Genomic DNA, 27960 nt, shown 5'->3' on the forward strand with positions numbered 1-27960 from the left:
ATGGGGGGCAAGCAGAGCACGGCGGCCCGCTCGCGGGGCCCCTTCCCGGGGGTGTCGACGGATGACAGCGCCGTGCCGCCGCCGGGAGGAGGGGGGGGGCCGCCCCCCTTCGGCCATTACCGGGCGGGCGGCGGCGGCGGCGCCATGGGGCTGCGCAGCCGCTCCGTCAGCTCGGTGGCCGGTATGGGCATGGACCCCGCGGCGGCCGGCGCCGTCCCCTTCGGGCTGTACGCGGCGGCGGCGCGGGCGGCGGGGGAGGCCGAGCGGGCCCCGGGCGGCGGCGGCGGCGGCCCGGGCTCCGACTCCACGTACGCCCATGGCAACGGTTACCAGGAGACGGGAGGCGGTCACCATAGAGACGGGATGCTGTACCTGGGCGCCAGGGCCTCGCTGGCCGACGCGCTGCCCCTCCACATCGCACCGCGGTGGTTCAGCTCGCACAGCGGTGAGTGCCGGCTCCCCGGAGCCTTCCCCCGGCTTCCCCTCCCTCGGTGGCCACCCGGGCCCGGGGGTGGCGGCGGGCACGGTTCACCCGGCAAACGGAACGGGGAGGGGGGGCTGGGAAGGGGGGGGCTGCCCCCCGCTTGGCCGGTCAGCCTCCTTGAGCCTAGCCTGAAGGAAAGACCCCCGTCCCCTCCCCGGCGCGGACAGACGGACGGGTGGGTGAGTGAGCGCTGGGGCCGGCGTCTGTGTCAAGGTCAAGGGAGGAAGGGGCTGAGGAGGGGGGAGGCTTTCTAGAAGGGAGATGTTTTGGCTCGGGGATGGGAAGCAGTGGATGTGGCACGGCCCCCCCCCCCCTCGACTTGGGGAAGGCGGTCTGAGGGTGCTGTAGCTCGAGCCCTTGGTTTTGAAGACCAGCTGAGCTCCTCGTGCCTCTTCTGGAGGTGTTTGGGGGGTGCGAGTCAGATACAGCAGTTCCCATGCCTTAGAAACTGGGAAGAGGGCAGAGGAAGCCTTTGAAAGTGAGGTGTGGGAATTTTTCTCCTTTGTTTCATCTGATAAAGGGCCAGGGAGAGGCCGAAGCGGGTTTTCCCATTCAAGCCAGCTGGCACCATTGAAGTGCCGGGGAGGAAGCAGAGGAGGAACTGCCTGCCCCTTTAACGGGGCTGGGGAGCCGGCCAGGGTCTCTTGCAGGAAACATGTCAGGCTAAGGGAGGGAGCAAGGTTGCCCCCATCCTAACTCTCGTGGCTGGACCCTTCCGTGTGTCCTGGTGTCTGGAGAGGAGCTCTGGCTGCGAGCGGGGCTGTGTCACTGACCTAGTTTTGGCTGGGTACAGGGAGCGAGGTGGGAGGTCCTCCCTTCCCCTCCTGGCTAGAGGGGAAGTCATTTCAGGGATGTCTCCTTGCGTTTCCTGGAATAGTCTGGGATTTCTCTCCCTGGCCCCCTTGCAAACGCCGTTAAGTGTTCTCCTTGCATGACGCGGTCTGGGAATTTCATAATACGCTTTGGGACAATGCCTCATTTTCAGGAAGGCTTGAAACTGAACCAGCGGACAAGAAGAAAGTGCAAAACGAGGCTCGCGGGGCCCATTTCCCCACTTCCATCTTGGGATTTTTCCCCTTTACCCAGTCTCCAGGGGCTGTTCTTCTCAGTTAGATCGAAGCTGTATGTCTCACATTGCGCTCTCGGTGGCAGAACGCCCCGGGCCCAGTTCCTATTGATCCGGGTAAGCCGGGTGCTTGCAGTCCTCCCTGGCAGATGGAGAGGGCTGGCTGGCATGTGGCGCCCGAGTTGAGACGCCGAGCGCTTTTGCAAACTTTCTTGCTCTGTGACCTTGCGCAGACTGTGCCGCTGCTCTGGTTTTTAATCACAGAAGGAAATGAAGGTGCAGCATCCTTCCAGGTATTCCGCAATGCTCCGTGCGAATGAGTGCCACGGGGCCTTCTGCTGAGGCTGGCACTGGAGCGAGGAGGGTTTTGTTACAGAAACACCACGCAGCTGATCTGTACGTAGAGGTAGTCGGTCAGAGAGTATCAGTTACGTTGAATGATAGTTCTCAAACTGCAACGCTGAGAGGCAAAAAACGGTTCATAAAAATAAACCAGCTGCAAAATGGAGTTAAGCTTTTTCCGGCTGCTCGTGCAAGTTAGTGTGACGTTGTGAAGTTAAACCCGGTGCCCTTGGAAGATTGCAGCGCGAGCTGTGGGAAGTGCTGCAAGAACTGGGTTTCTCTGGTGCCTCTTTTGTGGCCCTCCGAGAGCGTTTGAGCTGTGCCGAAGCGTGCGCGGGCAGCAGCGAGAGCTGTTCAGTCCGTGCTGAAGCCTCTCCCGGCGGTGGTTCTTCCTCGCCGCTAATTAATAGCAAAAGGAGCGGAGGATGCTTAAAAACCGTTCTGAAAACTTGTCGGTGCTCATTAAACTTGAGTTCTTCCTCTTAGCCTAAGAGGTTAATGGAGGATTTGGAGACCGAGGGGAAGGGGAAGTAAGCCACCTCAAGATTGCTAAAATTCCTGCTAATCTCCCGTTGCAGCTGGTTAACCTACAGCAGGGCCGTCACGAGCTACTCGCTTCTTCGCCCCTGCCTCCCCGTTGGCCCGCTCCTCTCGCGGCGCTGAGCCACTCCATTAGCCACTGGAAAGTGCTGAAGCAGCGGCGCTCCGGTAAACGGAGAGGAGCTTTGACATTGCTGTGCGTGACTGTCCCTGCTCCTTTTGAAGGGTGACTCGAGGGTGGGGATGGGGGGACCCGCCGATGCGCTGAACCCCCTCAGGAGGACGCGTGCCTGGGGGTCTTGGGGATCCGCCTGAGTTGCTGTACTGCTTTGAGGAGAGGAGCCCCCCAAACCCTGTGGCTAACAGGTCTGGAGAGTGGATCCTTGCTCTGTCTGCCCCTTTCCTCCTGCCGGGAGGAGAGCTGGACGGTGCCGGTCTCGGCACGTGGGGAAAGTTGTGTCCACGGGGTTGCTCTTCCAGGAGTACTTGAGTTTGGGGGAAAAGCCAGAAGCCTCAAAGTGCAACCTGGACTCTGCGGGGACCTCAGTGGGACAGCGAGGAGCCCTGGCTTAACGCCAGCGATAAGGTGCTGTTGTGACAGCGTGTCTGCGATAACGGGCGCACGCAGATAGGCTTGGCGCCTCGCAGCTCCCTTTATCTGCGATGCTGATTTTGTGCACCTCTCCGGCTGCTTCATGGTTCATTTGGGCCGTCAGCAGGGACCCCACGGAGTGAGTTGGGGCGGGCTGAGCTCTTTTCCCTGGCTGGTGTGTCACTCCTTCCCCTCTGCAGTCGAAGGCTTGCAGAAGAGCCAGGCGTGCCCGGGGAGGGAGAGAGCAGGGGTGCGCTGGGAAGCCTGTGCAGAGAGAGGTTGCGAAGTGGTCCCCAGGGCCAGCACATGTTGCAGCATCGCCGTAGGGTGCTGTGCATCACGATGGTTGGTGAGAAGAGCCCACTGCTGCATCCCTCCGGATGCACAGCTGCTGGGGTGCAGGGACGGCAGGAGCAGTTCCGTACTGATGGCCTCTAGCCCTTCCAGGGCCGGGGGAGGAGAGCTGCTGCTCTTACGAATAGCAAAACCTAAATGCATCTTTCAAAACGGGGTGGGCAAGGGGGTTCTGACCTTTGTGGTGGAGCTTGTCCCTCCCTCTGAGGGGACAGCACCTCCCTGGGTAAGTGGATCCCATTTCCTGACGGGGATTTTCCCAGGTGTGTCTGCCGTCCACAGGAGCCAGCGATGTAACTACTCCAGCTCCGCTGAAACTCTGGGATTTCCCGGTCTGCCCAGGGTTTCCGAGATCCGTTTCCTGGCCTACGCCGGTGGAAGATGACAAAACACCTTTTGCAACTTTGGAGTTTGCTCGTAGCACTTGACCTTGTCCCTGTAGCTTCGTGACCCTTAGATTTTCTCGGCAAAGCCAAGGCTAGCGGGAAGAAGGGAGAAAAAGGAGATGTGTGGTTTAACGCTGCACGCCTCCAGCTTTGTGTGGTTCTCTTAGGATCACTCGTGTTATTCATCTTCATCAGAGGATCTTGGGGAGTTTGCAGAAGCTGTAAGTAGCTTAAAGTTTATCTGGAAATCCCCCTCATCACCCAAAGCCCTTTAGTGTTTGAAGCTCCAATAAATCCATATCTCCCTGTCTCCCGGCTAGCCCAAGGTAATACGTAGCTCATCCTTCTGTGCGGTGCCATCAGGAATATCTCAGGCTTTCCATGCACTGACAAAACAAGCTGTTTGTCCTGGATGCTGGCAGCAGCAAGGTCGGGAAGTCTCCTTTGCCAAGCGAGCCGCTTCGTTCTCAGCAGCGCCTTGTCCGGAGCCGGAGGGCCCAGCATGGGGGAGATGGGTGTCCAGCGCGGAGATGGCAGCCAGGGTGCTGGGCTGAGTCCCCCTCCAGGCAGGGTTAGAGAGTGAAACGAGCCGGAAGCGCTCTTTGATCCGGCTCTGGAGTAAGGGATGTTAAAATAGGGATCGCTTGTTGGAGGATGAGCTGAAGGTGTGTGTGAACCCCTGCGTCGGGCAGCGCTGGTCTCTGCCCAGCTGGGAAGAAGCAGGTCTGCGGTGTGTGCTCCGACAGCTTTGCGTCCCGAGCCTTTTCTCGCCGGTGCTTGGTGATCCTCGCTCCTGAGCTAGTCCTGCCATTGCGATCTCTACGCCAAAACTAGAAAGCTTAATTCTAGCTGGCTAGTCAGCGAGCTGCTGGAGGGAGTCCACTTCCAGCCCTGACTTCCCTGCCACCAACTTTTCAACGCGCAGACATCATACGTGCTTCTCTCCCCCCTCTACAGGGGCTAGGCCAGGGGAAGGGCACCCCAAGGTCTGCAGGAACTTGCTCTTGTGAATCTGTTTTTACAAGTGGAAATTTCCAAAGGAGATTGTCCTCAAACCATCTTTTTGTGGGTTTGGTGCTGGTGACTGCCTGGCAGCCAGGTCGGGCACCTGCAGCGTTGCCAGGTCTGCGGATCGTTTGGGAAGCGGTGCAGGAACGGTCCTGATGATTCCCCAGGCTGGAGATACTCAGCTGTTGGACTCTCTGGGTGTGAAGGGTTTGCTCTTCCACTTCTGCCTTCTCCGAGCTGGCTGCAGGACAGCGTACGCCCGGGGCTGGGGAAAGAGGCAGCAGCTGCCGTGGAAGAACGAAGCACCGAATACCAGAAGATGGGAGACTCGAAGGCAGCTTTAATGCATCCCAGACCTGCAGCCTAGAGATGAAGTTTAAGTGTGTCAACGTTGGCGTTGTGCGTGAGAAGCCGGCGGCAGCGGTTATCTTCAGTCTCCGCAGCGAGAGCTAGCGCAGGCTGTCGCTGCGCTGCCTTGCCACTCCGGTGCCCTCTGAAATCTCTCTCGGCCGCCTTGCCCAGGAGCAAGGCTCTAATCGCTGTGTGTGCTAACTGGCTTGACTGGGCTCGCTCCTTGTTAAACCTGTGCATAAATCAGCGCAGGGGAGCTGGGTGCCCTCTCCCCTCTCCGCACAGGTACGCTCCAGAGGTGCGGAGAACGATGCTCTCGTGCTCCCTGGGCTGACCCACTTCCCAGCCAGGATTGTCTTCCCGGCCCATGACATAAGTTTATCCCATGCCGGTTTGTTTTGCTGAGATGTTTGTTCCGGTGACTGCAATAACCGTAAAGGCTTCTCTTATTTATTAACGTGCTATTAGGGCTCCTTTCCTCTCTCTCTGTGTCTCTCTCTCGTTCGCTGGCCGGAGGATCAATCGGATGCAGACATCTTTGGTGGAGGAGCGGTACCAAGGCTGGCGCCCGGCCAAGAGAACCGCGGAGAGTCATGGGAAAATGCTGCTAAACGCCGAAAATTAATTTTCAAGAGAAATGCAGGGAGGGAGAAAAACCCACTTTGGAGGAGGGAAAAAAAAAAAAGCAAGCTTTTTTCTTCCGATGTAATCTCCCGTGTGACAAATCAGACAGGCAGCAAAGAGCTCTTTGTCTGAATGAATTCCCTCTGCAGGAACTGGTCCCGTGGCACCCCAGCCGGCCGGTGGGCAACCACGAAGCGCATCTCATTGCCTCTGCTGCTGGTATGCCAAAACCCCAGATGTGCTGAATAATGGGGTCTGAGTAAATGTGACCTGGCTTTCTCCTGGTTCCTTTGAAAATTGAAATCGTAAGGGCTCGCGAGTGATTTACCTGAGCGGCCGACTGATGCTGTAAAGCAGCGGGCCCTGATGCAGAGCGTTCTACCCACCTGCTCTGGCGTGGCTGTACGTGGGGGTACAACGAGCCTCTCTCTGTAGAGGCAGACCCATTTTTTTATTTCAGCTAGAGCAGGAGCGATTAAAGTTGGGTCTTAGAGGTCTTGCCGGCGCTGGTCCCACCGGGCAGCTATCAAATGCGGGCAAACCTCTTGGGGGCTTGGGTCTCCCCCGGGGATGCTCCTGTGGGTGCTGCTGAGCCAAACGCTTTTGCTCGGCGCTTTCTGGTGGGAGGCCATCGGAGGTGCAGCTGCAGGAAGCCGTGCTGGCCTGGGGCCTCTTCTCCTGCCGTTGCACAGTGTTTCCCGTGGGCAGAGCCCAGCTGCCCGCAGGTTTCCTGCCCTGCCAGGCTGCGGGCAGGGGAGGGGAGTGCCTACGGTGGGGGACAGGGGCTGCTTTTTTCTTGGTGTGGTTTAGCTTTCCAGCCCGCTGCGGGTCCCACACAGCTGGGGTTTGAGGAACCGGCAGGCAGGTCCTCACAGCTGGTCTCTGTGCTGCCGGCACGGGGCTCGGTCCATCGGTGCTCCTCGACGTAGTCCCCGTGCTTGCACGCTGCCGGCTTTGTGCTGCATGCGGCTGACTGAGCTTGAGCAGATGCATTGCTCAGCGCTGGCATCGTCCTTCCCCGGGCCCCGAAGGCAGGTCTGTGGGCAGCTGGAGGTGTTCGGGTGTATTTTGCCGGCGGGGATGGTGCCTCGCTGTTGGAGAGGCTGCAGTTCACCTCTAAGGTGGAGCTGACTCTTCTCTCCCCTCCTTCCCCACGGAGCCGAGCTGCGCTGGCCGGTGTCGGCAGCCGGTCGGCCCCCGGGACAGCTGCGGTGTCGTGCCGCTCGGGAGGGCGCGGGCTGAATTAGCTCGGGAAATTCCTGGCTCTCTGCGCTCGTGCAGCTGTGGGCCTCCCATCAGTGGTGCGGAAACGAGACCACGCGCCTCGTGCAACGGTCTTGTGGTGCTTTGTAGAGCAGCAGAGAAATGCAGTGGAAATATTTACCCTTTTGCTACTTTTAGCAACGCTAGCAGAAATTTCCCAGTGCTGTATATTCCCAGCGAGCACCCTCAGCTCCTTGAGGCTGTGTCGGGTTATGGCCACGGTTCCTGAGAGACTGTCACCTACCAGGCACAGAGATGGGGCTGGGACAGGCCCTGGCGAGGGAGGCACGACGGCACGAATGAAGAATTGAACTGAAGGCTGCTCAGAGCTGTTTCCTGGCCCTAGCAGGCAGGACGGCGTGACAACAGCGAGTATTTTTAGAGGCCAGCTGCCTGCAACGCAAGAGAAGGAAAGCAGCAGTCAGGCAGGAGAACCGAGTGATGCTCCTCCTGTCCCACATCCCTGCCCAGCATTTTGTTTCCTCCTGGACCGGGGCTGCTGGCATTAGGGAGTTTCCATGTCCTCCATGTCCCTTTGCCTGTTGCTGCCCTGAAAGGCAGCCGGCTTCGTTCTCCCCTCGGCTTTGGCCGTGGCTGCGTGTTTCTCCGATCACGGCTCAGCGACCTGAGGGTGGTGTCGGGGCTCCTCTCTGCACATCCCAGACCAAGCTGTAATGCAGTCGTGTGGTGGGTGTTTTGGGGATTGTTTTTTGGAGAAGTCTTTGTCGCCAGCAAGGGAAAACCCGCAGTTTCTCCTGCAGCAGGGGTAATTGCAGTAATTCATTTGGGAGCTCTCCGTACAAGGCGGTGGAGCTGCATTTCGTCGGAAGTGCTGCAGGGGAATTAGATCCACCTTTCAATCCATCCGTTCAAGGCCTGTACATCTGTAGCCGGGGAGAATGGGGGGGGGGGGGTTCGGCTCTAGCCAGATGGCTTAAATTACTGTCTGCAGGGAGGTTGAGTCAGTATGGGTTGAGATCGGTTTTGGGGCCAGCCTTCTGTTAAGCTGGTGCTGAGCACCCTGCCTGAGCTGCTTCGGCATTTTGGGTTATCCCCACCCGGATCTTGCTGCTTTGAAGCTATTGTCCATCTGCGATGTTGATTTCATAGCCCTTGAAGTCTACGATTTGCCTGGATCTTACCCTTCCGAGGGTGGTGGTAGACGCCTTTGATTTCTTTTTGCTCCCCTAGACAGGTCCAAAGCAGACAGAGCCCTGCAGCCGTTCCTGGGGGGTGTCCTGGGTGAGTGTTTCATGGGGGCACTTTGCTTCCCAAGGCCCTGCCCAGATCTGGAAGTGGGGGTACACTGTGCTCCTCTGGGTGTTGCCTTGGTGTTTTTCCTTTCCCCTGGGGAAGAGGGAGCTTGAAATCCCACAGCTGGGATTTTTGTCATCTGCAGCCCCGCTATCCCCCTCCTGCTCCCAGCAGCCGCTGGCTTGGAGACAGCTTGGCCCTTCCCGTGTTCGAGGGTGGCACGTGTTGAAGAGAAGGGGAGGCAGGAGCAGAGAAGGTGGGACAGCCAGGCAGGGTCGTTCCTGCCCGTGACATGGTGCGCAGCCCCTCCTGCCTCTGCCAGCACTACCCGGCGTGGGCAGACCCTGCCGCTCGCCGAGGGGTTCCTTCCTCCGAGATGTTGTGCTTTGTGTTTTGGAGGTTCGGCTCCCGGGGCTGCAGAAAGCCGGCTCTGTTTGCCAGCCACCTTTGTGCTGCAAAGGCAGCCAGGACCACTCCGGAGCGAGTCGTGTAGTGTGGCCCCATCCCCAGCACAGGGGTATCTCCCAAATCCCCAGCTTTTGGCTGGAGAAGGGGAGCTCATGCTTCCTGCCTGGACAGCTCGGTGCTGTCGAGCATCCCTCCCCTCCCGCACCATGCGCAGCAGAGGTGTGTGATCATCCTGCAGGTCTGCACCCCGCTTTTTCCCTTTCAGCTGCCCTGCTAGCCTAGGGCATTCACCGGGCATCCCTCCCCTGGGGAGCAGGGAGATGCTCTCTGCCGTACATTTCTTCCTACCACGTGAGGAGCCGGGGGCAGGTGAGGTTAGGGCTTGCTTTGCAACGTACTCCTCCCTAGGATTTTTTTCCAACAGTGTCTTTCTTACTGCAGAAACAACCAGTGTTAACTGGCCGTAGGCATTTCACAGCCGCGCGCTGCCTGTAGGCGTAGCTCTGGGAGCCTTTTGTGCTCTGTTTGCTGCCCGCTACATAAAACTTCCCCTTTCTCTACTCTGAAAAGCAGTGCTCCGTCCTTCCCACTCACCCCAGGGGCTGCGGGGCTCGTACCCCCAGTAACTCCTGCCACCTGCACGGGGTGTCCCATGGCCCAGGCACAAAGTGCTATGGGAGACCCTCCACCACTCCGTTTGTGCGGTGCTGCCGTGGGATGCCAGGGGAGGAGGCGTCCCAGGAGCTGGATGGGAGCTCCGGCAGGAATGGGTACGTGGGTGAGATCAGTGCTGGGCTCTGCAACCTCCGCCAGCGTTGCAAAGCCGGAGCGTGTCATCGTGTGTCTCTGGAGCGTCCCTTCATCCTCCCAGTGAGATCAGCTGAGGTGTGACGGAGCCTTGGCAACATCAAGGCAAGAGTTTTCTGGTTTGGAAAAACCCGGGGGTCAGGAGGGAGGTAGCCAGGGAGCTGCCACTTCACCCCACGGGGTTGGATCCGGTTGTGTTTGGGAGTGGCTCAGGTCAGGCTTTTGCACTGAAGCCTTTCCGAAAGCGGGATTTCCTCTGGCAGCTCGGTGGCGGCTGGAGCCCGGCGGTGGGGACTCCGTGGGTGCCTCCCCAACGGATGGCTTAGTCAGAAGTGACTCACCCCACCGGTCCCTGCGTGACGTGACGTTGCCTCGCTGCTCCCTCCCAGCCCCTGCCGAGCCGAAACGTCCGACTCTCTCCCTTTCTGCTCCGATTTCTGAGTCGCTGCGTCCGCCTGTGCTGCTGGAGGATCCCCTGTGCTCCTTCATTTTGGCACCTGGGACCCCCTTGTAGCCCTGTTGGCTCCATGCATCTTGGGGATGATTGCTGCCCGCGGCAGGGCTTGCGGCTGGGCTTCCTCCCTCGTACGAGAAACATTTGGGAAGAAAAAAGCAGGCACGCAGGCAATCCCTTTGGAAATGCCCAGGCGTGCCTGCAGGATCCCTCTCCTCTCTGGGCAGTGAATTTGAAACCCCGAGCATCCCTTGAGAGGTGGGGAGACAGCTCCGGGGCATCCCTGCAGCTCTTCTGCGCAATGAGGTGGCCCCAGGCCGGTTTTGTGACTAGTGGGAGCCTTGAATGAGCTTGTAACTCCGTAAATTCAAGCCCTGCAGCCCATCGGCAGGAGTCTGAGGTGTTAATGCCTTCTCTGGGCTGTCGCCCAGGACCCCTCTGCTTAACTTTGCTGTTTTCCAGGATGCTAAAATTAGCTTTGGGCTACGCGCTCTTCCTTATGAAGCCTGTTCCCAGCAGCTGGGGGAGTGTTTCTGCGGTAAACTAGGACTGGCTGGAAGGCAGGGTGACCCCGGGAGGTTGCCTTTCTCATCCAGGTCTGGGGGAACAGATCCTGCAGCGTAGCCTGGGCTATAGGAGGGAGATGCTTTCTACCTATAGCGTAGGTACTTTCATGCAGAAATTGCAACTGCAGCCATGAAAGGGGCGATACTCAAACAGCAACAGGCAGGGGGGATGCCTGGGGTGCAGAGGCTGTTTGCACATCTTCCCTGAGGACACGTCTGCAAGGAGGGTGGCTCTGGATGTCCTGTGACCATATAGCCAGGCCTCTTCGCCCTCCTGCTTCTCGGTGTCTGCGGGCCGTGCTAGAGGTGTCTTGTAGGGCTTTGGTGTGTCTGTCAGCTGAGGCTTGATGGCTTTGGGTGCTCTGGAGCACCCTCTCTCACATCTCCTGCCCCTTCCCAACTCTCCGGCTTCCCTCAGACCCAGTATTGCAATCTGTTCTGCTTCTTCCCGTCCTCCCCCACCGCCCCCATAAGAAACCAGCTGGCTAAAAAAAAATGTCTCTGCCTCCCGGTTTGCAGCAAGCCAGCCCTGGGCTCCTGCGACGTGATGCCACCCAGCCTCTCCTGCATCCCTCTGGCCTTGGTGGCTTCCCCACCTTACATCCAGATCACCGATGCCTTTTCCTTGCCGCTGCATCTCCTCTTTGCGACTTAAGTTGGGTGGAAGCAGTCAGGGGCATCTCCAAAACCCGCTGCCTTGAGCATTAGAGCAGTGCTGGCCAGCTTCGTGGCCCATGGCACGTCCCTGCCACCCTTGGCTGGTGTGTGGCCGACCAGGCAGCAAACACCTGCAGTGTGGGGGCTTTGCCAGGAGCCACCGCGAACCAGGGATAGCTTTTCTTAGATGTTGCCCGGGAGTGGCTGCTTTTTGGGGTGCTGCTTCACGTTACAAGAGTTTATTTTCTCCGGCTCAGCAAGCCGAACAGCAAGGAAACAATGGGATGGGGATGGAGCAGGACTGTCCCTTTGCTGAGGCAGCAACGCGCACTGTTGGGTTTCTCTCCAAGCACTGCCATCCGGGAATATCCTGGCCCAGCCGTGTCCCTGCTGCCTGGCTCGTCATCGGGGGCTGGCCCGCTGGCGTCCCCCAGCCCTGCCTCCCTTCCGCCCGCAGGAAGGTGGGATGTCTTGTTTCCACCCTGGACCCGTCCTTTATGCTTTCACCACCTCCCTGCAGCCTTGAATCAAGGGGAAGGACTCTCATACAGTCCTTTTTCGGAGCCAGTAAATGAGGCCGCTTAAGTGCCTTACTCCTTCCTGCCTACGTGTCCCCGCTCATGTCAACCCTCGTGCTGCACAATAGCCGAGCACCGTCGCAGCGTTCACCCGGCGCCTTGTGTCCTGCCGGGGCAGCAGGGCTGTGTCGGGCTCCGGCTCCTGCATCTGCCCGCGCAGCTGATGCCGTTTCCTTCTGCAAGGGGAAGTGGGTTTGGGCCTGATCCTGCTGGGCACCCCAGCCTCCAGGCACGCAAAGCAAGCGCTTCGCTGGCGGAGGGAGTGTAGTCTTTGGTGGGACGGGTCCTCGATGCAGCTGCGAGCTGCCTCCTGGCCCCGGTGCGAGGCGGCATCGCCGGCTGCATCGCTCAGAGGCTGGTAGAGCGTCACTTCCGTGGTGGGTGGTGCTCTCGGAAGAGGACACCCATGGAAGTCCTCGGCTACCAGGTCTCTGTGGTGCCCAAGTGCTGGAGGTGTGCTCTGTGCATCCTGTGTGCCGTCTCCAATGCGCTGTCCTGCAACCGTCGCTTTCAAACAACGAGGCTGCTTTAAGCTAGCAGGGAATTTATTTTCCAGGAGATGGCAGGTCTGAATATCTTGGCTCTTTAGGTTTCCTTCACTCGGCTGGCAAGGAGGACAACTCCTCCGTGATCCCTTCCCTCCTGGGGCTGCACCGGAGCCCACAGGAGTAAGGGAAGTGGAGCACATGGCATCCTTTATCCTTATCCAACGCCACGGGTTTCTGCTTCAGACTGACCGACTGGGCCCATATACGTGGTCTTGCAGTCTTGCCCTCCGCTTCAATCTTCAGTGTGGTTTTTTAAAGATGATCCGTCTCTTTCAGCTTCCAGCTGGTGCTGGTTCAGCTTCCAGCTGGTAATGTCGGGGAAGCTGTGGAGGGAGGTGGGATGATCAGGGTTTGCTCAGCAAAGAGGAGGCACCAGGACTCTGCCTCATCTGTGTGCTTGGACCAAACATCCCCCGCGTTCATCTTGCGCTCGGCCGCATCCTCACCTGGTGTAAGCCAGCTCCCTTGGCCGGAGGCCCAGGATGCTCTCTGGAGACACGGAGACAGGCTGTGCAGCTGAGGTTTCCAGGTCTCCTGTGGACATCAGGCAGCCTGGGGCTTACCCCTGAGCTCCCCGGTGCTCGGGGTGTCCCGCGGGGTGGCTGGGCACCGGGGGAGGGACCCCTCCTGGGGCGGGTGTGTTTCGGGGAGTTTGCGTAGCCGCTCCCGCATGCAGGGCTCCTGGTTGATCCCGCTGCGGTAGCAGGGCAGCTGGGGATCCCTTTGGTGAATGCTACTCGCTACGGGGTGGGTTGCTGGGGTGGTACCTGCTCGCTTGCGCCTGGGCTGCTGCTTCCCCCTGCCTTCAGGGCATGTCATCCCCCACCAGCGTCTTCCTCCTGTAGCTGGAGGTGCTGCACAGCAGTGAAGCTTCTGCTCCCCGTGTTTCGGCTGTCTGCTAGCGATAGAGCCAGGGTCTCCTACCACTGGGGCGATGCCGCGTCTCCTGGTGGCACCGTAGCCTGTAAGTGGTCTGTCTGGAGGCACACCGAGCTAGCGGAGGGTTTGGTGAGCGGATGTGGCGTGTGCCTTTCCCTGCAGTCAGGGATGGGGTTGCAGCTCCCATGGACGCTGTCTCGCCCGTCCCCGAGGGGAGCAGCCGCTTCCACTCGTAGGACGTGGCGTGGTTGACCCCGCTGTAGTGCTCGGTGGCTTCCCCAAGCCGTGCGGGTTGCTGTGGACATCACTTGTAGACACAAGTGATGGGAATTTCCTGTCCCAGCTTCAGAAGCAGCTGTGTTTGAGATGTTTACAGATGGGTTGGAAATGTGTCTTGACCTTCCCACCACCACCAAAGCCCTGGCAGCCTGTGTGGCAGTGCTTTCGGCACTGTGAGGGTTAACCACGGGGCTTTTTCAGCTTGCACAGGACCTGGTGGGGGTTTTTAGAGGTTCCCAGCTCTGCTTTGCCCGGCTCTCTAAAATTAACCATGTAACCTTCCTAAAAATACGCAGAGGGCAGTAGCCCCTGGAGAGCACCAGCGCTGCTTGCTCCCGGTTTCTAGACCAAGCCATCGGAGAGATGAGATTACCTGGCAACGGGCGTCTCGCAGCCCTGGAAAGCCCTTGGCTTTCTCAAAGTCTCCTGCAGGATACAAGAGCCCAGGTCTGGATCTGAACCTGCCTTTCCAGGCCAGCCCGCTTCCCGCGGCACCCTCCTCTTCCTCGCTTGCTCCTGGCAAGAGCTGGTGCCTGCCTGCACATCACAGAATCACTAAGGTTGGAAAAGACCTGTAAGATCATCAAGTCCAACCATCTCTGCTTGCGGAGATGGTGCCGGCTTTGGGTTTAACGTGCCGCAGGCAGGAGCATCGCCAGCTGCCCCAGGTGCCTTGGGAAGGAGGAAGGGTCCATGGCCTTTCCCCGGAGCATCCCCCGAGCCTCCCCATGGGCGTAGGAGGCCCAGGAGAGGAGGAATAGCTGGGCCCTTCCTCTCTCTCGTTATTTTTTTTTTTTAGGCATGTGGGAGGAGGGCGGAAAGGGCTCGAGGAGGAGGGAGGGAGCTGAATTTTCCATGAGCAGCTGTCAAAATGTAATCTCCTGCGTCGCTCGGGCTGGCAGCTTAGGCAGGATAAATTAACGGGGATTTCGGGGGAATGTGGAAAATACCATGGCCCGGAGGGGGCCGGCTGCGTGGGGAGCAGCCCTTTCATCTGCGGGACCAGCTCCAGGTCCCAGCGCCTGCCTGAATGGTGGGTGGAGGGATGCTCCGAGACGCTGGGCTCGGTGCCTGCCGCTGTCAGGTGCCGGCTATCCCCTGGCCTCAGTGGTTTTCCATCCACCACCTTCCTCCTAAGGTCACCCAGAGAAGGGGCGAGGGAGCCCGACCCCCTTCTTTGCCTCCCCTTTCCCGCTGGTGGTGGGCTCCCGGTGCAGCCGCGGAGGGGGATGCCAGCAGTTGCTCTTGCAATGCCAAGTATTTGTGCCGACAGCTGGGGTGCAGGGCTGCCCCCCACCCCGGGGGCCTTTCCGCTCTGGCTCCTCGCTCCTGCTCAGACCCAGGAATTTATGCAATTGCATTTTCATAATTTTATTTTTTTTTTCCCCCCCTTCCATCTTACGAAACGCAGAGCCAGGAAAGTGCGTGTGATTCTGCGCTTGGCTCAGCCCCCGGGCCCGGGCGGCAGCCAGCGTCTGTGGCTGGAGCACGCCACGCACGTGCTGGGGTTTGAGCCCGGGTCCCTCCGTCTGTGCAACGTCCCCGTGTCCTTGCCACAGGGCTGCGGCGGCACTGGGGGTCCCCGTCCCCCAGCCCGCTGCCCAAGGAGCACCCAGGAGCGTGACGGGTGTTTGCGCTGGCTATTTATAAACGTGCTAAAGCTCCCCCAGTTAGCAAAGAGGACTGGAGATATGGCAACAGCCGCTCGCCGGAGCCTGCAAAGGGCCCTGTTCTTTCCCCAGCTCCGGCTGCTTTGCTGGCAGCCGGTGGTCGTGCCCCGGCAGCCGTGGGCCAGGCAGCCTCATGCGGGGCCCTCTCCCTTTGCCCCGATTGCACGTCTTGTAGGATCCCTTCGGGTGCTGCTGGAGCTGGCAGATCTGGGGCAGCTGTTTAAAATAACACATTGGCACAGAAAAAGGGGGGACCAGAGAAAATGAGGTCTTCCCGTGCGGTGCACGGGGGACGGTACCTAACCTCTGCAAATGCCTTGCCCTGACACAGAGTTTGCAGCTGAAACACCTTTTCCAAAGGGAGTCCTTCGTAGCTGCCCCCTGCCAGGGGCTTGCTGCTGGAAACTGGTCGCCGGAGCTTCCCCGGTAGGGACCGGCGCCGGCGGTGCTGGCAGACCGTGCGTGTTCAAGCAGGATCGGTTCAACCGGGGACAGGGGCAGGCGGGCTGCCGGGGGACGGGGAAGGTGTCTCGCAAGGGGAGGCTAGTTGGGTCTTGCAGACGGCAGGCTGGGAGGCTATCTGAGCCCGCTCTATAAATACACCGGGCGGGTAAACACTTGGGAGGAGAAAAAACCCAACTATTTCAGCTAATGGGCACTGCTGCCACAAGGTATAAATCGGTCAGGAGTAAAATTAGGCTGGAGAGGTGAAAGCAGATCGGTGCTGCTGCCCGCGAGGCTCCAGCTGCCGGCGCTGCCCGTTCGGCCAGGGCTTGGTGCAAACGGGGCCGGACTCACAGTGGAGACCCCGGGGCTCGGCCCGGCTGGGGCAGGGATGTGTCCCTGCGGTGGCATGCTGCAGGCTGCCCCCCCTGCCACAGCGGCCCCTGAGCTTGAGGGCTCTTCGTTTTAGCAGGTTGCTTTAGAACCGGTCCCCCACAATCCATGATGCTCGTCCTTGCTGTGCCCTCCTGGGAAATAACCACCCTCTGGAGAGGCGGGAGTCAGCATCCCTGTCCGAGGCTTTCATCCGGGGAGCTGGGAAGTAATCTGTACTTATCGCTGCTGCTAATGAGAGGGTGCTCAGGTATCGAGCAGTTATCGTGGCTGTTTGCACGGCGGAGGTCTGAGCTGCCTCCCATTAAAGCCACCCGCACTTTCTCCCTTCTAAGAAACAAAAAAAATGCCCTCGCCACATCCACGCGGTGGCAAAGAAGAACCTGATTCATCCTTAGATAATTTGTGTACGTTCCTTTTCTCTTCTTTCCTGAGCAGCCTTTGCATATATATGAAGAAAGCTCTTAAGCAGCACTGCAGTCAAACCTGATCTGCTTTTAGAAGACAGGTCCTTAAATTACCCTCTCCCTCTCTGCAGGCAGGGAATTGCTAGATATTCTGGTGCAAACCCATGGTGGCGGTGGTGGCACGTGCGTGTTCAGCTGCATTGGCTTGAGCCCCGCTGCGCTGGGCGGTGACAAACCGCACGGCCTCGAGCTGGCTGCGGTGGGAGGGCAGGGAGTCCCGGGTGGGTGACCTGCAGGGCTGGTTGGGGACTTGATCCCTGGGGGTTCGAGGCTTGGAAACCTGGGTTTGGGGCAGCCTCGCTCGGTGGCGCCGGGGACGATGCCGCGGCGGTCTGCATGGCTCGGGCAGGTGGTGGCACTGGTGTGATACCCTGGCACCAACTATTGGCTTGTGCCTGAGCAAGGATGCAGAGCAGATCTGGCCACCACGGCCAGCTTCACCCAAGAGTCCAGGTCACCAGGCAGGGCTGGGTGACAAGGCCAGGGCCAAGGTCAAGCTAGGATGTCAGCTTGCGGCAACCCCCTGCTCCTGGGGCTGCTGGCTGGCACCGGAGGGGCGAGCACCCACCTTGCTCCTGCAAAAAGCTGGAGAAAGCAGCAATTCAGGCTCGTGGCTCCGGCTTGCCCATCCTCTGCTGCAGCCCTACAGAAAAAACCTCCTTCCTTGCAGCTTTTCTGGCTTAGTCGTGCGGGGCTGAGCTACGGCAGCAGGGACAGCACTGTCCTGGCACGGGACGTGCCCCTGCACTTGCCAGCTGCAGGGTGCTGCGTGCCCCGGGCTGCTCCTCGCCCTTTAAGGCCGGGCAGCAGCTGATGGCCACGTGTGCGCTGCCTTGGCACGCTCTCCGTGCCCTCTGCGTGGCAGGCACTGGGACGACGGGTGCGCCAGCTCGGGCGACTGTCCCCTGTCCGGTGGCTGTCCCCCGCGCCGGCGCTGCTGGCGGCCAGCACAGGATGAGCGGGCGCCTGGCGGGTGCTGCGTGGGGTGTGTGCCACCATGCAGGCAGCAGGTGAGGGGCTGCCTGCTGCTGTGCCCCACCGTGGCCTCGGGGACTCCCTGGGATGTGAGATGGGCTCTTCTCCTCCTCCCCTCGCTAAGGGCTCGTCTCTCCGCTTTCCCTCCAGGTTTCAAGTGCCCCATTTGCTCCAAATCCGTGGCTTCTGACGAGATGGAAATGCACTTTATCATGTGTCTGAGCAAACCTCGTCTCTCCTACAACGGTAAGGGCCGGCGGCCAGGCTGTGCGGGGGACACGGCGTCCTGCCGGCTGGGGATGGCTCCGGGCAGGCTGGAGAGAGGCTTGCCGCAGGCTGCGCGAGCAGGCGGCTCGGTTGGGCTTGCCAAGCGGGCTGTGCTCCAGCGGACCAGCGCAGCTCACGGTCCCTGCTCCGCTCCGCTCCCCTGGCATGGCTCAGCCCCACTGCTTTTGCCTTGGGACCCTTTGTAACAAAGCCCCCGCCCCGTGTTGCTTGCCACGGTGTGCCGTGCTGTGCCGGAGGGAGCCGTCCCGGCCAGGCATCCTGCCCGGCTAGGGCAGGGGACGGGTGTCTCCTGGGCTGCCCCTCTGAAGGGTTGTTGCCTTCCTCCCCTCCTGGCTGGCAGTGAGGCTTACTGGGCTGAGCACTGGTCTGCAAGCTTCTGCATCTCCCATCCTCTCTCCGGACCACTCGCGGGCGAGTGATGCTCACCTCTCCTCGGTGGTGCTTTTTCGGAAGCCAGGGGTAAGGGGTGTGTTCGCTGCAGCCACCCCGGCCCCATCTCCCTCCCCGTGCCTCCATCCGAGCCTCCTGCCAGCGTTTGCCTGTGCTGCTGCTGCTCGGCTGCCCCATTGCAGCGGAGAGGTGGCTGTGGGTTCCCCTCCATCCTGGGAAGGGGGACACCGCCGTGGACCGTGTCTCACCGCCGCCTTCTCCTCCCCTCCCAGATGACGTGCTGACCAAGGACGCCGGCGAGTGCGTGATCTGCCTGGAGGAGCTGCTGCAGGGGGACACGATAGCCAGGCTGCCCTGCCTCTGCATTTATCACAAAAGGTACCGCCGTGTGCGAGGGGACACAGCCAGGCGGGTGGCGGGGGGACAGGCGGGGACATCCCGAGGCTCGATGGCACGGTGGTGACGCGCTCTCCTCTCCCCAGCTGTATAGACTCATGGTTTGAAGTGAACAGATCTTGCCCGGAGCATCCTTCCGATTGACCCGCCGGGCGTGCTTGCTGACTTCTAAGGTGAGCCTGCAGCCGGCCCTTCGCCTGTGGGGTGCCCACGCTGGGTTTGAATCCCGGCTCGGGAGGGGAGGTTGGGCTGGGATGGGCTGGGATGGGGTGGCCATGGCTCCTGCTCCTCACCTGGGACCGTCTCTCTCTTCCTTTGCAGGGCACCTTGCTATACCTGCTGTACCTCCTCTCCCCGTCCCCCCCGCCCCGCCTGGAGTTTTGGGCTGACTTTAAATTCCTTGAGAAGACAAAAAATAAAACCCAGAAACTTGAATCCACTTGGGACAACGGCGAATTTTTTTTTTATTTTATTTTATTACTTTTATTTGTTTTGTTGGTTTTTTTGTTTTTTTTTTTTTTAATTTAAAAGATTTAAAAAAAAAAAAAAAAGAAACATCCAGGAGAAGACAGTGTGAGAAAAGCGGAGCGACCCGCTCTCCCCTCCACAGCCGCTGGTCACCAGGAGAGCTCTGCCTGCCAGGGAGGCCCCAGGGACGCCCTCGGCCGAAACCCCGCCATGATGTTTGGCTTTTCTCCCCGAAACGAAGGGGAAAGCTGCCGGGGGACAGCCGGCCAAACGGAGCACGCGGCATTTCTCACCGGCAACCCCCCCACCTCCCACCCGGACTCGCCCGGGGGCTCTGCTCGGTTTTTTTGCACTGACTAAACGGGAATTTTCTCCTCTCTCCCGTCTCCCTTTTGGAGATCTCCACCCCGGCCCTGGCAGCGTGAGAGGGGGACTCTGCCCCACGCCGGGAGCGGGGCCACTGCTCCCCCCTGCCGAGTCGCGGGGGTCCGTCTTTCAAGTGTTTACAATGAGAAAAAAAAAAGAAAAAAAAAAAGAAAAAAAAAAGAAAACTGTCAAAAAAAAAAAAAAGGAAAAAAAACCTAAAAACAAACCACAACTGAAGCTTCGTGTTGACTGGCGTGTTCTTCGATTTGAGCTTCCCTGCCCCGGTGATGTTTACAGACTGGTCACTCTTTAACTCAGCTATAACCACTCAGAGACTGGAGAGCCGCAGCATCCCCGCCGCCCCCTCCCGCCGCCCCTCCCGCCGGGTTCCCCGTGCCAAAACCGTCCCCCCTCTTTCTTTCCATCGCCTTTGAGCCGAACCCTTTCCAGGAGGGTATGGGGGAAGGCCGCCGCCGGCCCCCCGGCCACAGGGGTGGCTTTGCCAGAGGTGCCAAGACGGAGTCGTTTCATGGCAGTGACCCCCCCAGCCCATCCCCGTCCCCTCCCGGCGCGGCGGGTGCGTTTTCGTTGGTGAGACCTCCCCTGCCGGTGGCCGTGCCCCTGCGGGAAACCTTTCTGTATTTATATATTAAAAAAAAAAAACGGGGGAAAAAAAGAGTTCAGAGCTTGGGGGGAGCTTCCTTCATTAGTCAAGGTGTTTTGATATGGTATTAAAACAATGTTCAATAAAATATTCACTGTTATTTTATTTCACTGGCTTTCTTGGTGAAGCAGGCGATGCCTGCGGGGTGCTGGAGCCCCCCACCCGCACCGATGCCCCTTCCCCGTGTCCGCCTCGGCGTGGGGATGCCGACGGCGGTGCTCGGTGTGTCCCAGAGGGCTCCCAGCCCTGCACCACCGGCATGGCAGCTCTGGGGGAGCGGCTAAAGTGGGTGCCCCCGGTACCCCTGCCCCGTGGGGGTCTGCTTGAGACAGGGAACCCCTGGGGAGGGGCTGGGGTGTCCTCTCCCCCCAAAAGACACCGGGGAGCACGGAGGCTGTGGGTGCAAAGCGGTTTATTGGAGGGGGTTGGGGGTCCCCGACCCACAGGCGTGGGGACGGGGGGTTTGGGGGGACAGGGAGGGTGGCAGCACAGGGCAACAGGGCCACCCTGACTCTGCGGGGCGGCCGTGCCCCCCGCCACCTGGGTGCTGGTGCCAGCTGTCCCCTCAGAGCACCTTGCCGGGGTTCATGAGGTTGTGGGGGTCCAGCGCGGCCTTGATGCGGCGCAGGGTGTCCAGCCCCTCCTGGCCCAGCTCCTCCAGCAGCAGCGCCCGCTTGCCCAGCCCCACGCCGTGCTCCCCGGTGCAGGTGCCGCCCGCCGCCAGCGCCCGCCTGTGGGACCGGGGGGGTCAGGGGATGGCACGGGGCCATCTGTCCCCCTTTCCCCCGGGGGGTCCCGTCCCCACCTGCCCAGGCGCTGGGTGAAGGCGTGGACGCGCTGCGCCTCAGCCGGGTCCTGGGGGTCGAAGATGAGGAGGCAGTGGAAGTTGCCGTCGCCCACGTGTCCCACCATGGGGCCTGCGGGGCTGTGGGTCAGGCGGGGCACGGCGGGGAGGGTGGCAGCCCCCCAACTGACCCCTCCTGCCCCAGGGGGCCGTGGCCCTGCTGACCGGTGAGGCCGGAGTCCTGCAGGTCCCGCTTGGTCTCCACCACCACGTTGGGCAGGCGGGAGATGGGCACGCAGACGTCCGTGGAGTAGCCCTGGGCAGGACGGAGCCGTGGTACCCACAGCTCCATGGGGCGCTGCTGCCATCGTCCCCATCCCCGTCCCTCACCTGACAGCCGGGCCGCAGGGCCAGGGCGGCGTACCAGGCGTTGTGGCGCATGGCCCAGAGCCGCCCGCGCTCCTCCGGCTCCTCCGCCCAGGCCAGGCCGGAGCCGCCGTTCAGCAGCACGATCTCCTCTGCTGGCAGCCGGGAGCCCTGGGACAGGGCCGGGACGGGACCCGCAGCAGCCCCGGGCACCCGGCCCTCACCCCGGGACCCCCAGTCCCCATCCTGGGCATCCATCCCATGCCCCAGGACACCTCTGGTCCCCCCGTCCCTTGTCCCTGGGCACCTATCCATCACCCTGGGATGACCCTGGTCCCCCTGTCCCTGGGCCCCTGTCCCTTGCCCTGGGCCCCTCAGCAGACCCCCAGCCCATGCACCCATCCCTCACCCTGGTGACCCCCACCCCGTGGTTGCGCAGTCCCCATCTTGGGCACCCAGCCCTGCTCTCCCTGGTCCTGGGCACCCGTCCCCATCCCCGAGACCCCCGTCCCTCAGTCCTCAGTCCCCAGCTCTGGGCACCTGCCCCTCACCCCGGTGACCCCAAGCTCCCCCAGTCAAAGGCCGTGGGCACCCATCCCTCACCCCAGGACACCCCTGGTCCCCCTGTCCCTGGGCACCCCCATCACACACCCCAGAGCCACGCCATGGCCCCCAGCACCATCCCACACCCGGACACCCCTGGTCCCCCCTGTCCAGAGGCACCCATCTCTTGCCCTGGTGACACCCTGGTACCCCAGTCCCCAGCTCTGGGCACCCGCCCCTCACCCTGGTGACCCTCCAGGTCCCCCAGATCCCATCGTTGGGCACCTGTCATTCACCCCAGGACACCTCTGAACCCGCCCCGTCCCCTGTCCCTGGGCACCCATGCCTCACCCCTGGATGCCCACCGTGGCCCCCAGCCCCAGGGACCCCATCCCCATGCCAGCGCTGTCCCTACCCGTCTGCCGCTGCTGCTCGGCCAGGCTGTGCCGGGAGCCGTGGAGCTCCAGGAGGAGCGTGGCCGCCGCCGGCAGCTCCAGCCCGCTGAAGCGGCTGCAGGCACCCGCCATCACCTCGTCCAGGAACTCTGGGTGGGAGGAGGTGGCACTGAGCCCCACTGACAGCCCCCAGCCCCACGGCCCCACTGCTGGCACCTGGCACCCACCAATGCGGGCCACGGGCACGGCAGCCTGCAGCACCTGGACGGTGCAGGCCACGGCCGCCCGCACGCTGGGGAAGGCGGCGGTGGTGGCAGCGGTGGCCTCAGGCAGGGGATGCAGGCGCAGCGTGGCCTGCGTCAGGAAGCCCAGGGTGCCCTCGGAGCCCACGAAGAGCGAGGTCAGGTCGTAGCCGGCCGCCCGCTTCCTGCGTGGGGCCGGTGAGCGGGCGCCTGCACAGCCGCCGCCCAGCCCGGCTCGGCCCCCCGGTGCCCACCTGGCCTGGCGCCCGGGGCCGGCGGTGTGGAGCAGGCGCCCGTCCGGCAGCACCACGCGCAGGTTGAGCACGTTGGGCCGCATGGTGCCGTAGCGCACCGCGTTGGTGCCCGAGGCGCCCGTGGCCGCCATGCCGCACAGCGAGGCGTCTGCCCCGGGGTCTGCGGGCAGGGGATGGGCAGGGGATGGGGATGGGGACGGGACAGGTGACTGGCATGGGGATGGGGCCATGGGATGTCCCCACGGGACCCCGTGCTGTGTCTCGCTGGCACCCCAGGACCCCAGCCCCATGGCAGCCCCAGTGCACCCCTGGGACCATGGGGACCCCAGAACCCCTGGGACTATGGGGACCCAGTACCACTAGGACCGCAGTACCCACTCCCCCATGGACACCCCTGGGACCACAGCACCCCAGTGGGGACCCCCGAGCACCCTTGGGACCACAGCACACCCATGGGCATCCCCAGCACCTCTGGGATGACAGCATCCCCAGCTCTAAGAGGATGCCAGCGTCCCTGGGACCGCAGCAACCCCAGCCCCACGGGCACCCTGGCACACCACTGGGACAATGGCACACATGGCCCCATGGGCACTCCCAGCACCCCAGCCCCACAGGTGTCCCCAGCACTCCCAGTTATGTGACCCCTGGCCCCACGGCCCCCCCTCAGATGCTGCTCCAGCGCGCACGGTACCGACGGGGAACCAGAGCCCGGTGCCACGCAGGTGACTGTTGAGAGCCTTGCGGGTGACGCCGGGCTCCACCACCACTGAGAAGTCCTCGAGGCTCAGCTCCGTGATGGCATCCATGCGGCTCAGGTCGAAGCAGACGCCGCCCTGGCACGGGGCACCGGAGGGGCTGGGCACGGCCGGGCACCCAGACCCCCCGGGGAGGGGCCGGGGATGCCGGGGGGCTGCCAAGGGGGCCCATACCTGCACAGCATTGACGCCGCCCTCGAGGCCGGTGCCGGTGCCGAAGGGCACCATGGGCATGCGGTGGCGGTAGCAGAGCGCCGCCAGCTCCTGCACCTGCCCCACCGCCTGGGGCCACACCACGGCGTCCGGGGGGGCGCAGCTGGGGGACAGGGCGACACCGCTGCCCCATGGACCTCCCCCTCCCCAAGACCCTTTCCCCTGCCCAGACCCTTCCCCTCCCCATGACCCTTCTCCTATCGCATGTCCCTTCCCCTCCGCTGACCCTTTCTCTGCCCAGACCCTTCCCTTCCCCATGGCCCTTTCCCTCCCCAGGACCCTTTCCCTCCCCATGGCCCTTCCCCAACCCATACCCTTCCCCTCCCCAGGACCCTTCCCCTCCCCAGAGCCATCCCCCTGGGGGGGTCCCAGCCCCAGTCACCCACGTGTGCATGGACTCGTCGTGACCGTGCTGCTCGCGCACCGCCGTGGCCGTGGAGACGTTGGGGCCCCCGACCACGGCCCTCAGGGCCTCCACGAAGTCCGGGGGCAGTGGGTGCTGGGGGGGGTGGTCGAGGGCCCCGTCAGGGCAGGGGCAGGAGGGTCCCGCCGGGGTCCGGGGGCCCGGGACCTCCACCCACAGCCGAGGGCACAGGGCCACGCTGGGACGCTTGGCCCTCAGTGCCACCCCGTCCCTCTGTGCCCCACAGGACCCCCGTGCCCCCATCCAGCCCCACCTTGGAGCAGCAGCTCCGGCACCCCAGGGCCCTCCCCAGCCCCAGCACCCGCCGCAGAGCCATGGTGGGAACAGCCAGCACCCGGCCAGGGCCAGGACTGTGCCCTCCCCTCCCAGCCGGCCCTTCCACTCCCCTCCCTCCACCGCGGCCACCGCCACCTTAAGGTGGCTCCGGCTGATGGGGACACGGGGCTGGGACACGGGTCCCTTCCCTGCCGGGGGGCCCTCTGCCTCCAGCACCCACGCCGGGGGACCCCATGCCGGGGGACCCCATGCCCGGCCAGGTGTCCCCACAGCTGACCAGGTGCCACTGCAACTGCCTGTGTCCCCATGTGACCACCCAGGTGTCCCACCCCCAGCCAGGTGTCCCTGTGGGAGGCCACACACGCCCCACACGTGGCCTTGCGTCCCCACGCCCGAGCATCCCTTAGCCTGCTCAGGGCTCCCTGCACCTTGCCGTGTGCCCCTGCCTTGCTCAGGTGTCCCCAGGGGAGGCCACGTGTCCCCAGCCTCCTGCCCTCCTTGGCCCGGTGTCCCCAAGCCTGGCCCGGTGTCCCCTGCCTCGTCTGGTTCCCCGCGCTCGGCCGCGTGTCCCTGCACCTGGCCAGGCAGCCCTGACCCCGTGGGAGGCCACGTGTCCCCAAGCCTCCAGCCTTCCCGGCCAGGCGTCCTCCGGCCCAGACGGGTGTCCCCATGCCCCCCGTCCACCTGTCCCCATGCCCGGCCAGGTGCACCCACCAGCCGGGTGCTCCCATGCCTCCAGCCAAGTCGGCCAGGTGTCCCCTTGCCCGGAGAAGGACCACCGCGTGCCCGGACACGTGTCCCCAGCCGTCCGGCTGCCCCCCGCCTCCCGCCCGTCCCGGTGCCGCAGCGAGGAGGCAGCGTGGAGGGGGTGGCAGCGTTTATTGCCGGCCTCAGTTGGCCGCCAGGATGGAGTCGATCCAGTTGCGGAGCATGGTGACGCGGGCGTAGACGCCGGGCACGTTGGGGTCGCAGGTGCTGCTGCCCCAGGAGACGATGCCCACCAGGGTCCAGGCGCCGTCCTTCTGGCACACCAGCGGGCCCCCGGAGTCGCCCTGCGGGCAGCGGGTGAGCGCAGGGGCTGGGGGCGGGGGGCACCCGTGGGCCGGGGGGCTCGGGGGCACCTACCATGCAGGAGGAGGCGCCGTCGGCGCCGGCGCACACCATCACGTCAGCGATGCGGTACCCCCAGTACTGCTTGCACTGCGCGTTGGTGAGCAGGGGCAGGGCCACCTGCTGCAGCACCGCCGGCGTCCCCGAGGCTGCGGGCGAGCGGGGCAGCGTCAGCGCCCGCATGGCCCCCGGGTGCCCAGGGAATGGGGACGGGGACGAGGACTGGGATGGGGATGGGGACAGAGGGTGGGATGGGGATGGCCACGAGGATGGGGATGGGGATAGGATGGCGATGGGGATGAGGACAGGGATTGGGATGGGGATGGGATGAGCATAGGGATGGGGACACTGATAGGGATGGGGAGGAAGACAGGGATGACGATGAGATGGGGATTGGGATGAGGATGGGGACAGGGATGCAGATAGGAATAGGGATTGGGGATCGGAATGGGTATTGGGGATGGTATGGGGATGAGGACAGGGATGGGGATGGGGATGATGAGGATGAGGAGGGGATGAGGAAGGGGATGGGGATGAGCATGGGTATGTGGATGAGGACAGGCATGGGGACAGGGATGAGGATGGGGATGAGGATAGGGATAAGGATGGCAATGGGGATGAGCATGTGATTGAGCATGGGGAAGAGGACAGGGATGGGGATGATGAGGATGAGGAGGGGATGGGGACAGGGATCGGGATGAGCATGGGGATGTGGATGAGGATGGGCATGGGGACGGGGATGAGGATGGGGACGAGCATGGGGATGAGAAAGGGATGAGGACAGGAACGGGATGGGCACAGGAAGGTGCGGTACCGTTGGGGTCAGTGAGCCCCCAGCCAGTGGTGACGCAGGTCATGCCCCCTGGGAAGTCATCGGTGGCCTCGGGCAGGCAGACGGGGGACACACGGGCAGACAGCCGTGCCGGGGTGGCCAGTTTGAGCAGGGTGATGTCGTCGCGGATGGTCAGCATGTTGAACCTGGGGTTCTTGAAGACCTGGAGCAGGCGGCACCGCTCCCAGCGCCCGCACCCCCAGCCAGGGTGCCGGGCACTGCAGACTCCACAGCGACTGACGGGGACCCCAGGGACTGACGGGGACCCCAGGGATTGACGGGGACCCCAGGGATTGACGGGGACCCAAGGGAATGGCCCTGGGGGGTCCCGGCTGACAGAGTCCTGGGATGCAGATCCCAGCCCCTGGGGCACAGGGGAGCAGGGATGCAGCGGGGACTCACGGGGACCCCAGGGAGCAGACCCCAAGTCCTGGGCTGAAGGGGACCTAGGGAGCAAACCCCACCCCCAGGGACAGATGGGTGGCAGGGACACCCCAAGGACACCAACAGGGAGCAGACCCCAAACTCTGGGCTGATGGGCACCCAGGGAGCAGACCCCAGCCCCTGGGGCACTGGGCAATGGGGACACCCCGGGGTCCGGGGACACCAACAGGCACTCGGGGGGGGGACCCTGGTGGGGGCAGGCCCCAAATGCACAGCTGAGGTGCCCTCAGGGAGCAGGTGACAACCCCAGGCACCGATGGGTGCCAGGGGCCAGACCCCAACGCTCAGAACGACGGGGCCACCAAGGAGCCCCTGTCCCACCCGGGGTTGCTGCTGGCCGGGGACCTTGGGGCTGCTCAGGACCCCGAGGGCAGCCCCCAGCCTGGGGGCACTGGGGAGCAGGGATACCCCAGGTCACATCACCCACAGGGACTGATGGGGACCCTGGGTTCCTGACCCCCCTCCCCATCCCTTGGGGGTCCTGGGGATGGGGTCCCACCCCCAGTATGAGGGGGAGCAGGGACACCCCAGGGGGACCTGACCCTCAGGATAAGGGGATCAGGGACCCCCTGGGACCCGACCCCCAGCACAAGGGGGACCCGGACCCCCCAGGGCTCCCCGTGCTGGCTGTGGGACCCCGCAGGCACAGGGCCCCCGCGTCGGCGGTACCTTCTCGATGGTCAGCTTCTGCTGATCAGCGGAGGGTGAGTCCTGGTCGTAGGCACCCACCACCACGGTGTCGGTGGTCCTGGGCACAGGGAGGCACTGAGCACCAGGCACAGGGATCGGGGGGGCCCTGGGGACCCTGTGCCCGTGCCCAGCCCCGGGCCGGCCGGCGGTAGAGCCGGTGCCTACCTGACGCCACAGTGGGCAGCGGTGACCACCCAGTTCTCACTGATCAGTGACCCACCGCAGAAGTGGAAGCCGTTGTAGCGCTGGTGGGGAGAGCTGCCGTCAGCACCCGGCACCATTGGCACTGCTGCCGGGGTGCTCTGTGCCCAGCCCCTGCCCCAACACCCACCCCGGCACCCAGCACAGCACCCAGCCGGGCTGCGGAAACTCACCTGGAGGGAGACCTGCCATGGCCAGGATCCTGGCACCGCCGGCTCCCCGTTGACGATGCGGTTGTAGCCGCGGATGACGGGCGTGATGGCGGGCACACCGCAGCCTGCGGGGCACAGGTAGCCGTGGGACGGGGGCTCCGGCTGCCCTGGCCCCGTGCCCCCCCATCACCATCCCCTCCAAGCCCCGAGCCCACCCTGCCGAGCCCCGCGGCCCCACGCACTCGCCACGGAGAGGGTGGCACGGGCAGAGCCCGCCAGCGCCAGGCAGCTCAGCAGCCACAGAAGAGCCATTGCCAC

At 62.8% G+C, this 27960-nt stretch overlaps 3 protein-coding genes across 4 annotated transcripts; 1 reads left to right on the forward strand and 2 right to left on the reverse strand.

The window, feature by feature from the left end:
* Window positions 1-19439, forward strand: ZNRF1 (zinc and ring finger 1). The gene is made up of 5 exons (XM_059824967.1): window positions 1-445; window positions 17540-17635; window positions 18340-18445; window positions 18550-18636; window positions 18785-19439. Exons 1-4 carry the CDS (start codon window positions 1-3, stop codon window positions 18605-18607), a joined length of 705 nt encoding a protein of 234 aa, XP_059680950.1. The 3' UTR covers window positions 18608-18636; window positions 18785-19439.
* A 1087-nt stretch (window positions 19440-20526) lies between these two features.
* Window positions 20527-24253, reverse strand: LDHD (lactate dehydrogenase D). 2 transcript variants are annotated; one of them, XM_059825013.1, is made up of 11 exons: window positions 24191-24253; window positions 23900-24012; window positions 23475-23616; window positions 23237-23378; window positions 22546-22705; window positions 22277-22476; window positions 22070-22198; window positions 21136-21263; window positions 20971-21061; window positions 20767-20878; window positions 20527-20692 (listed from the first exon to the last, which is right to left on the reverse strand). In XM_059825013.1, exons 1-11 carry the CDS (start codon window positions 24251-24253, stop codon window positions 20527-20529), a joined length of 1446 nt encoding a protein of 481 aa, XP_059680996.1. The 2 variants fall into 2 exon arrangements, with proteins under 2 accessions (XP_059680996.1, XP_059680995.1); XM_059825012.1 differs by having other exon boundaries at window positions 22277-22705.
* An 850-nt stretch (window positions 24254-25103) lies between these two features.
* Window positions 25104-27954, reverse strand: LOC132318256 (chymotrypsinogen 2-like). Its single transcript, XM_059824986.1, has 7 exons — window positions 27906-27954; window positions 27664-27767; window positions 27455-27534; window positions 27269-27347; window positions 26138-26318; window positions 25339-25472; window positions 25104-25265 (listed from the first exon to the last, which is right to left on the reverse strand). Exons 1-7 carry the CDS (start codon window positions 27952-27954, stop codon window positions 25104-25106), a joined length of 789 nt encoding a protein of 262 aa, XP_059680969.1.
* Between the last annotated feature and the right edge of the window lie 6 nt (window positions 27955-27960).

This window comes from Gavia stellata, chromosome 15, assembly GCF_030936135.1.
Source record: "Gavia stellata isolate bGavSte3 chromosome 15, bGavSte3.hap2, whole genome shotgun sequence".
In the NCBI taxonomy this organism is placed as follows: domain Eukaryota; kingdom Metazoa; phylum Chordata; class Aves; order Gaviiformes; family Gaviidae; genus Gavia; species Gavia stellata.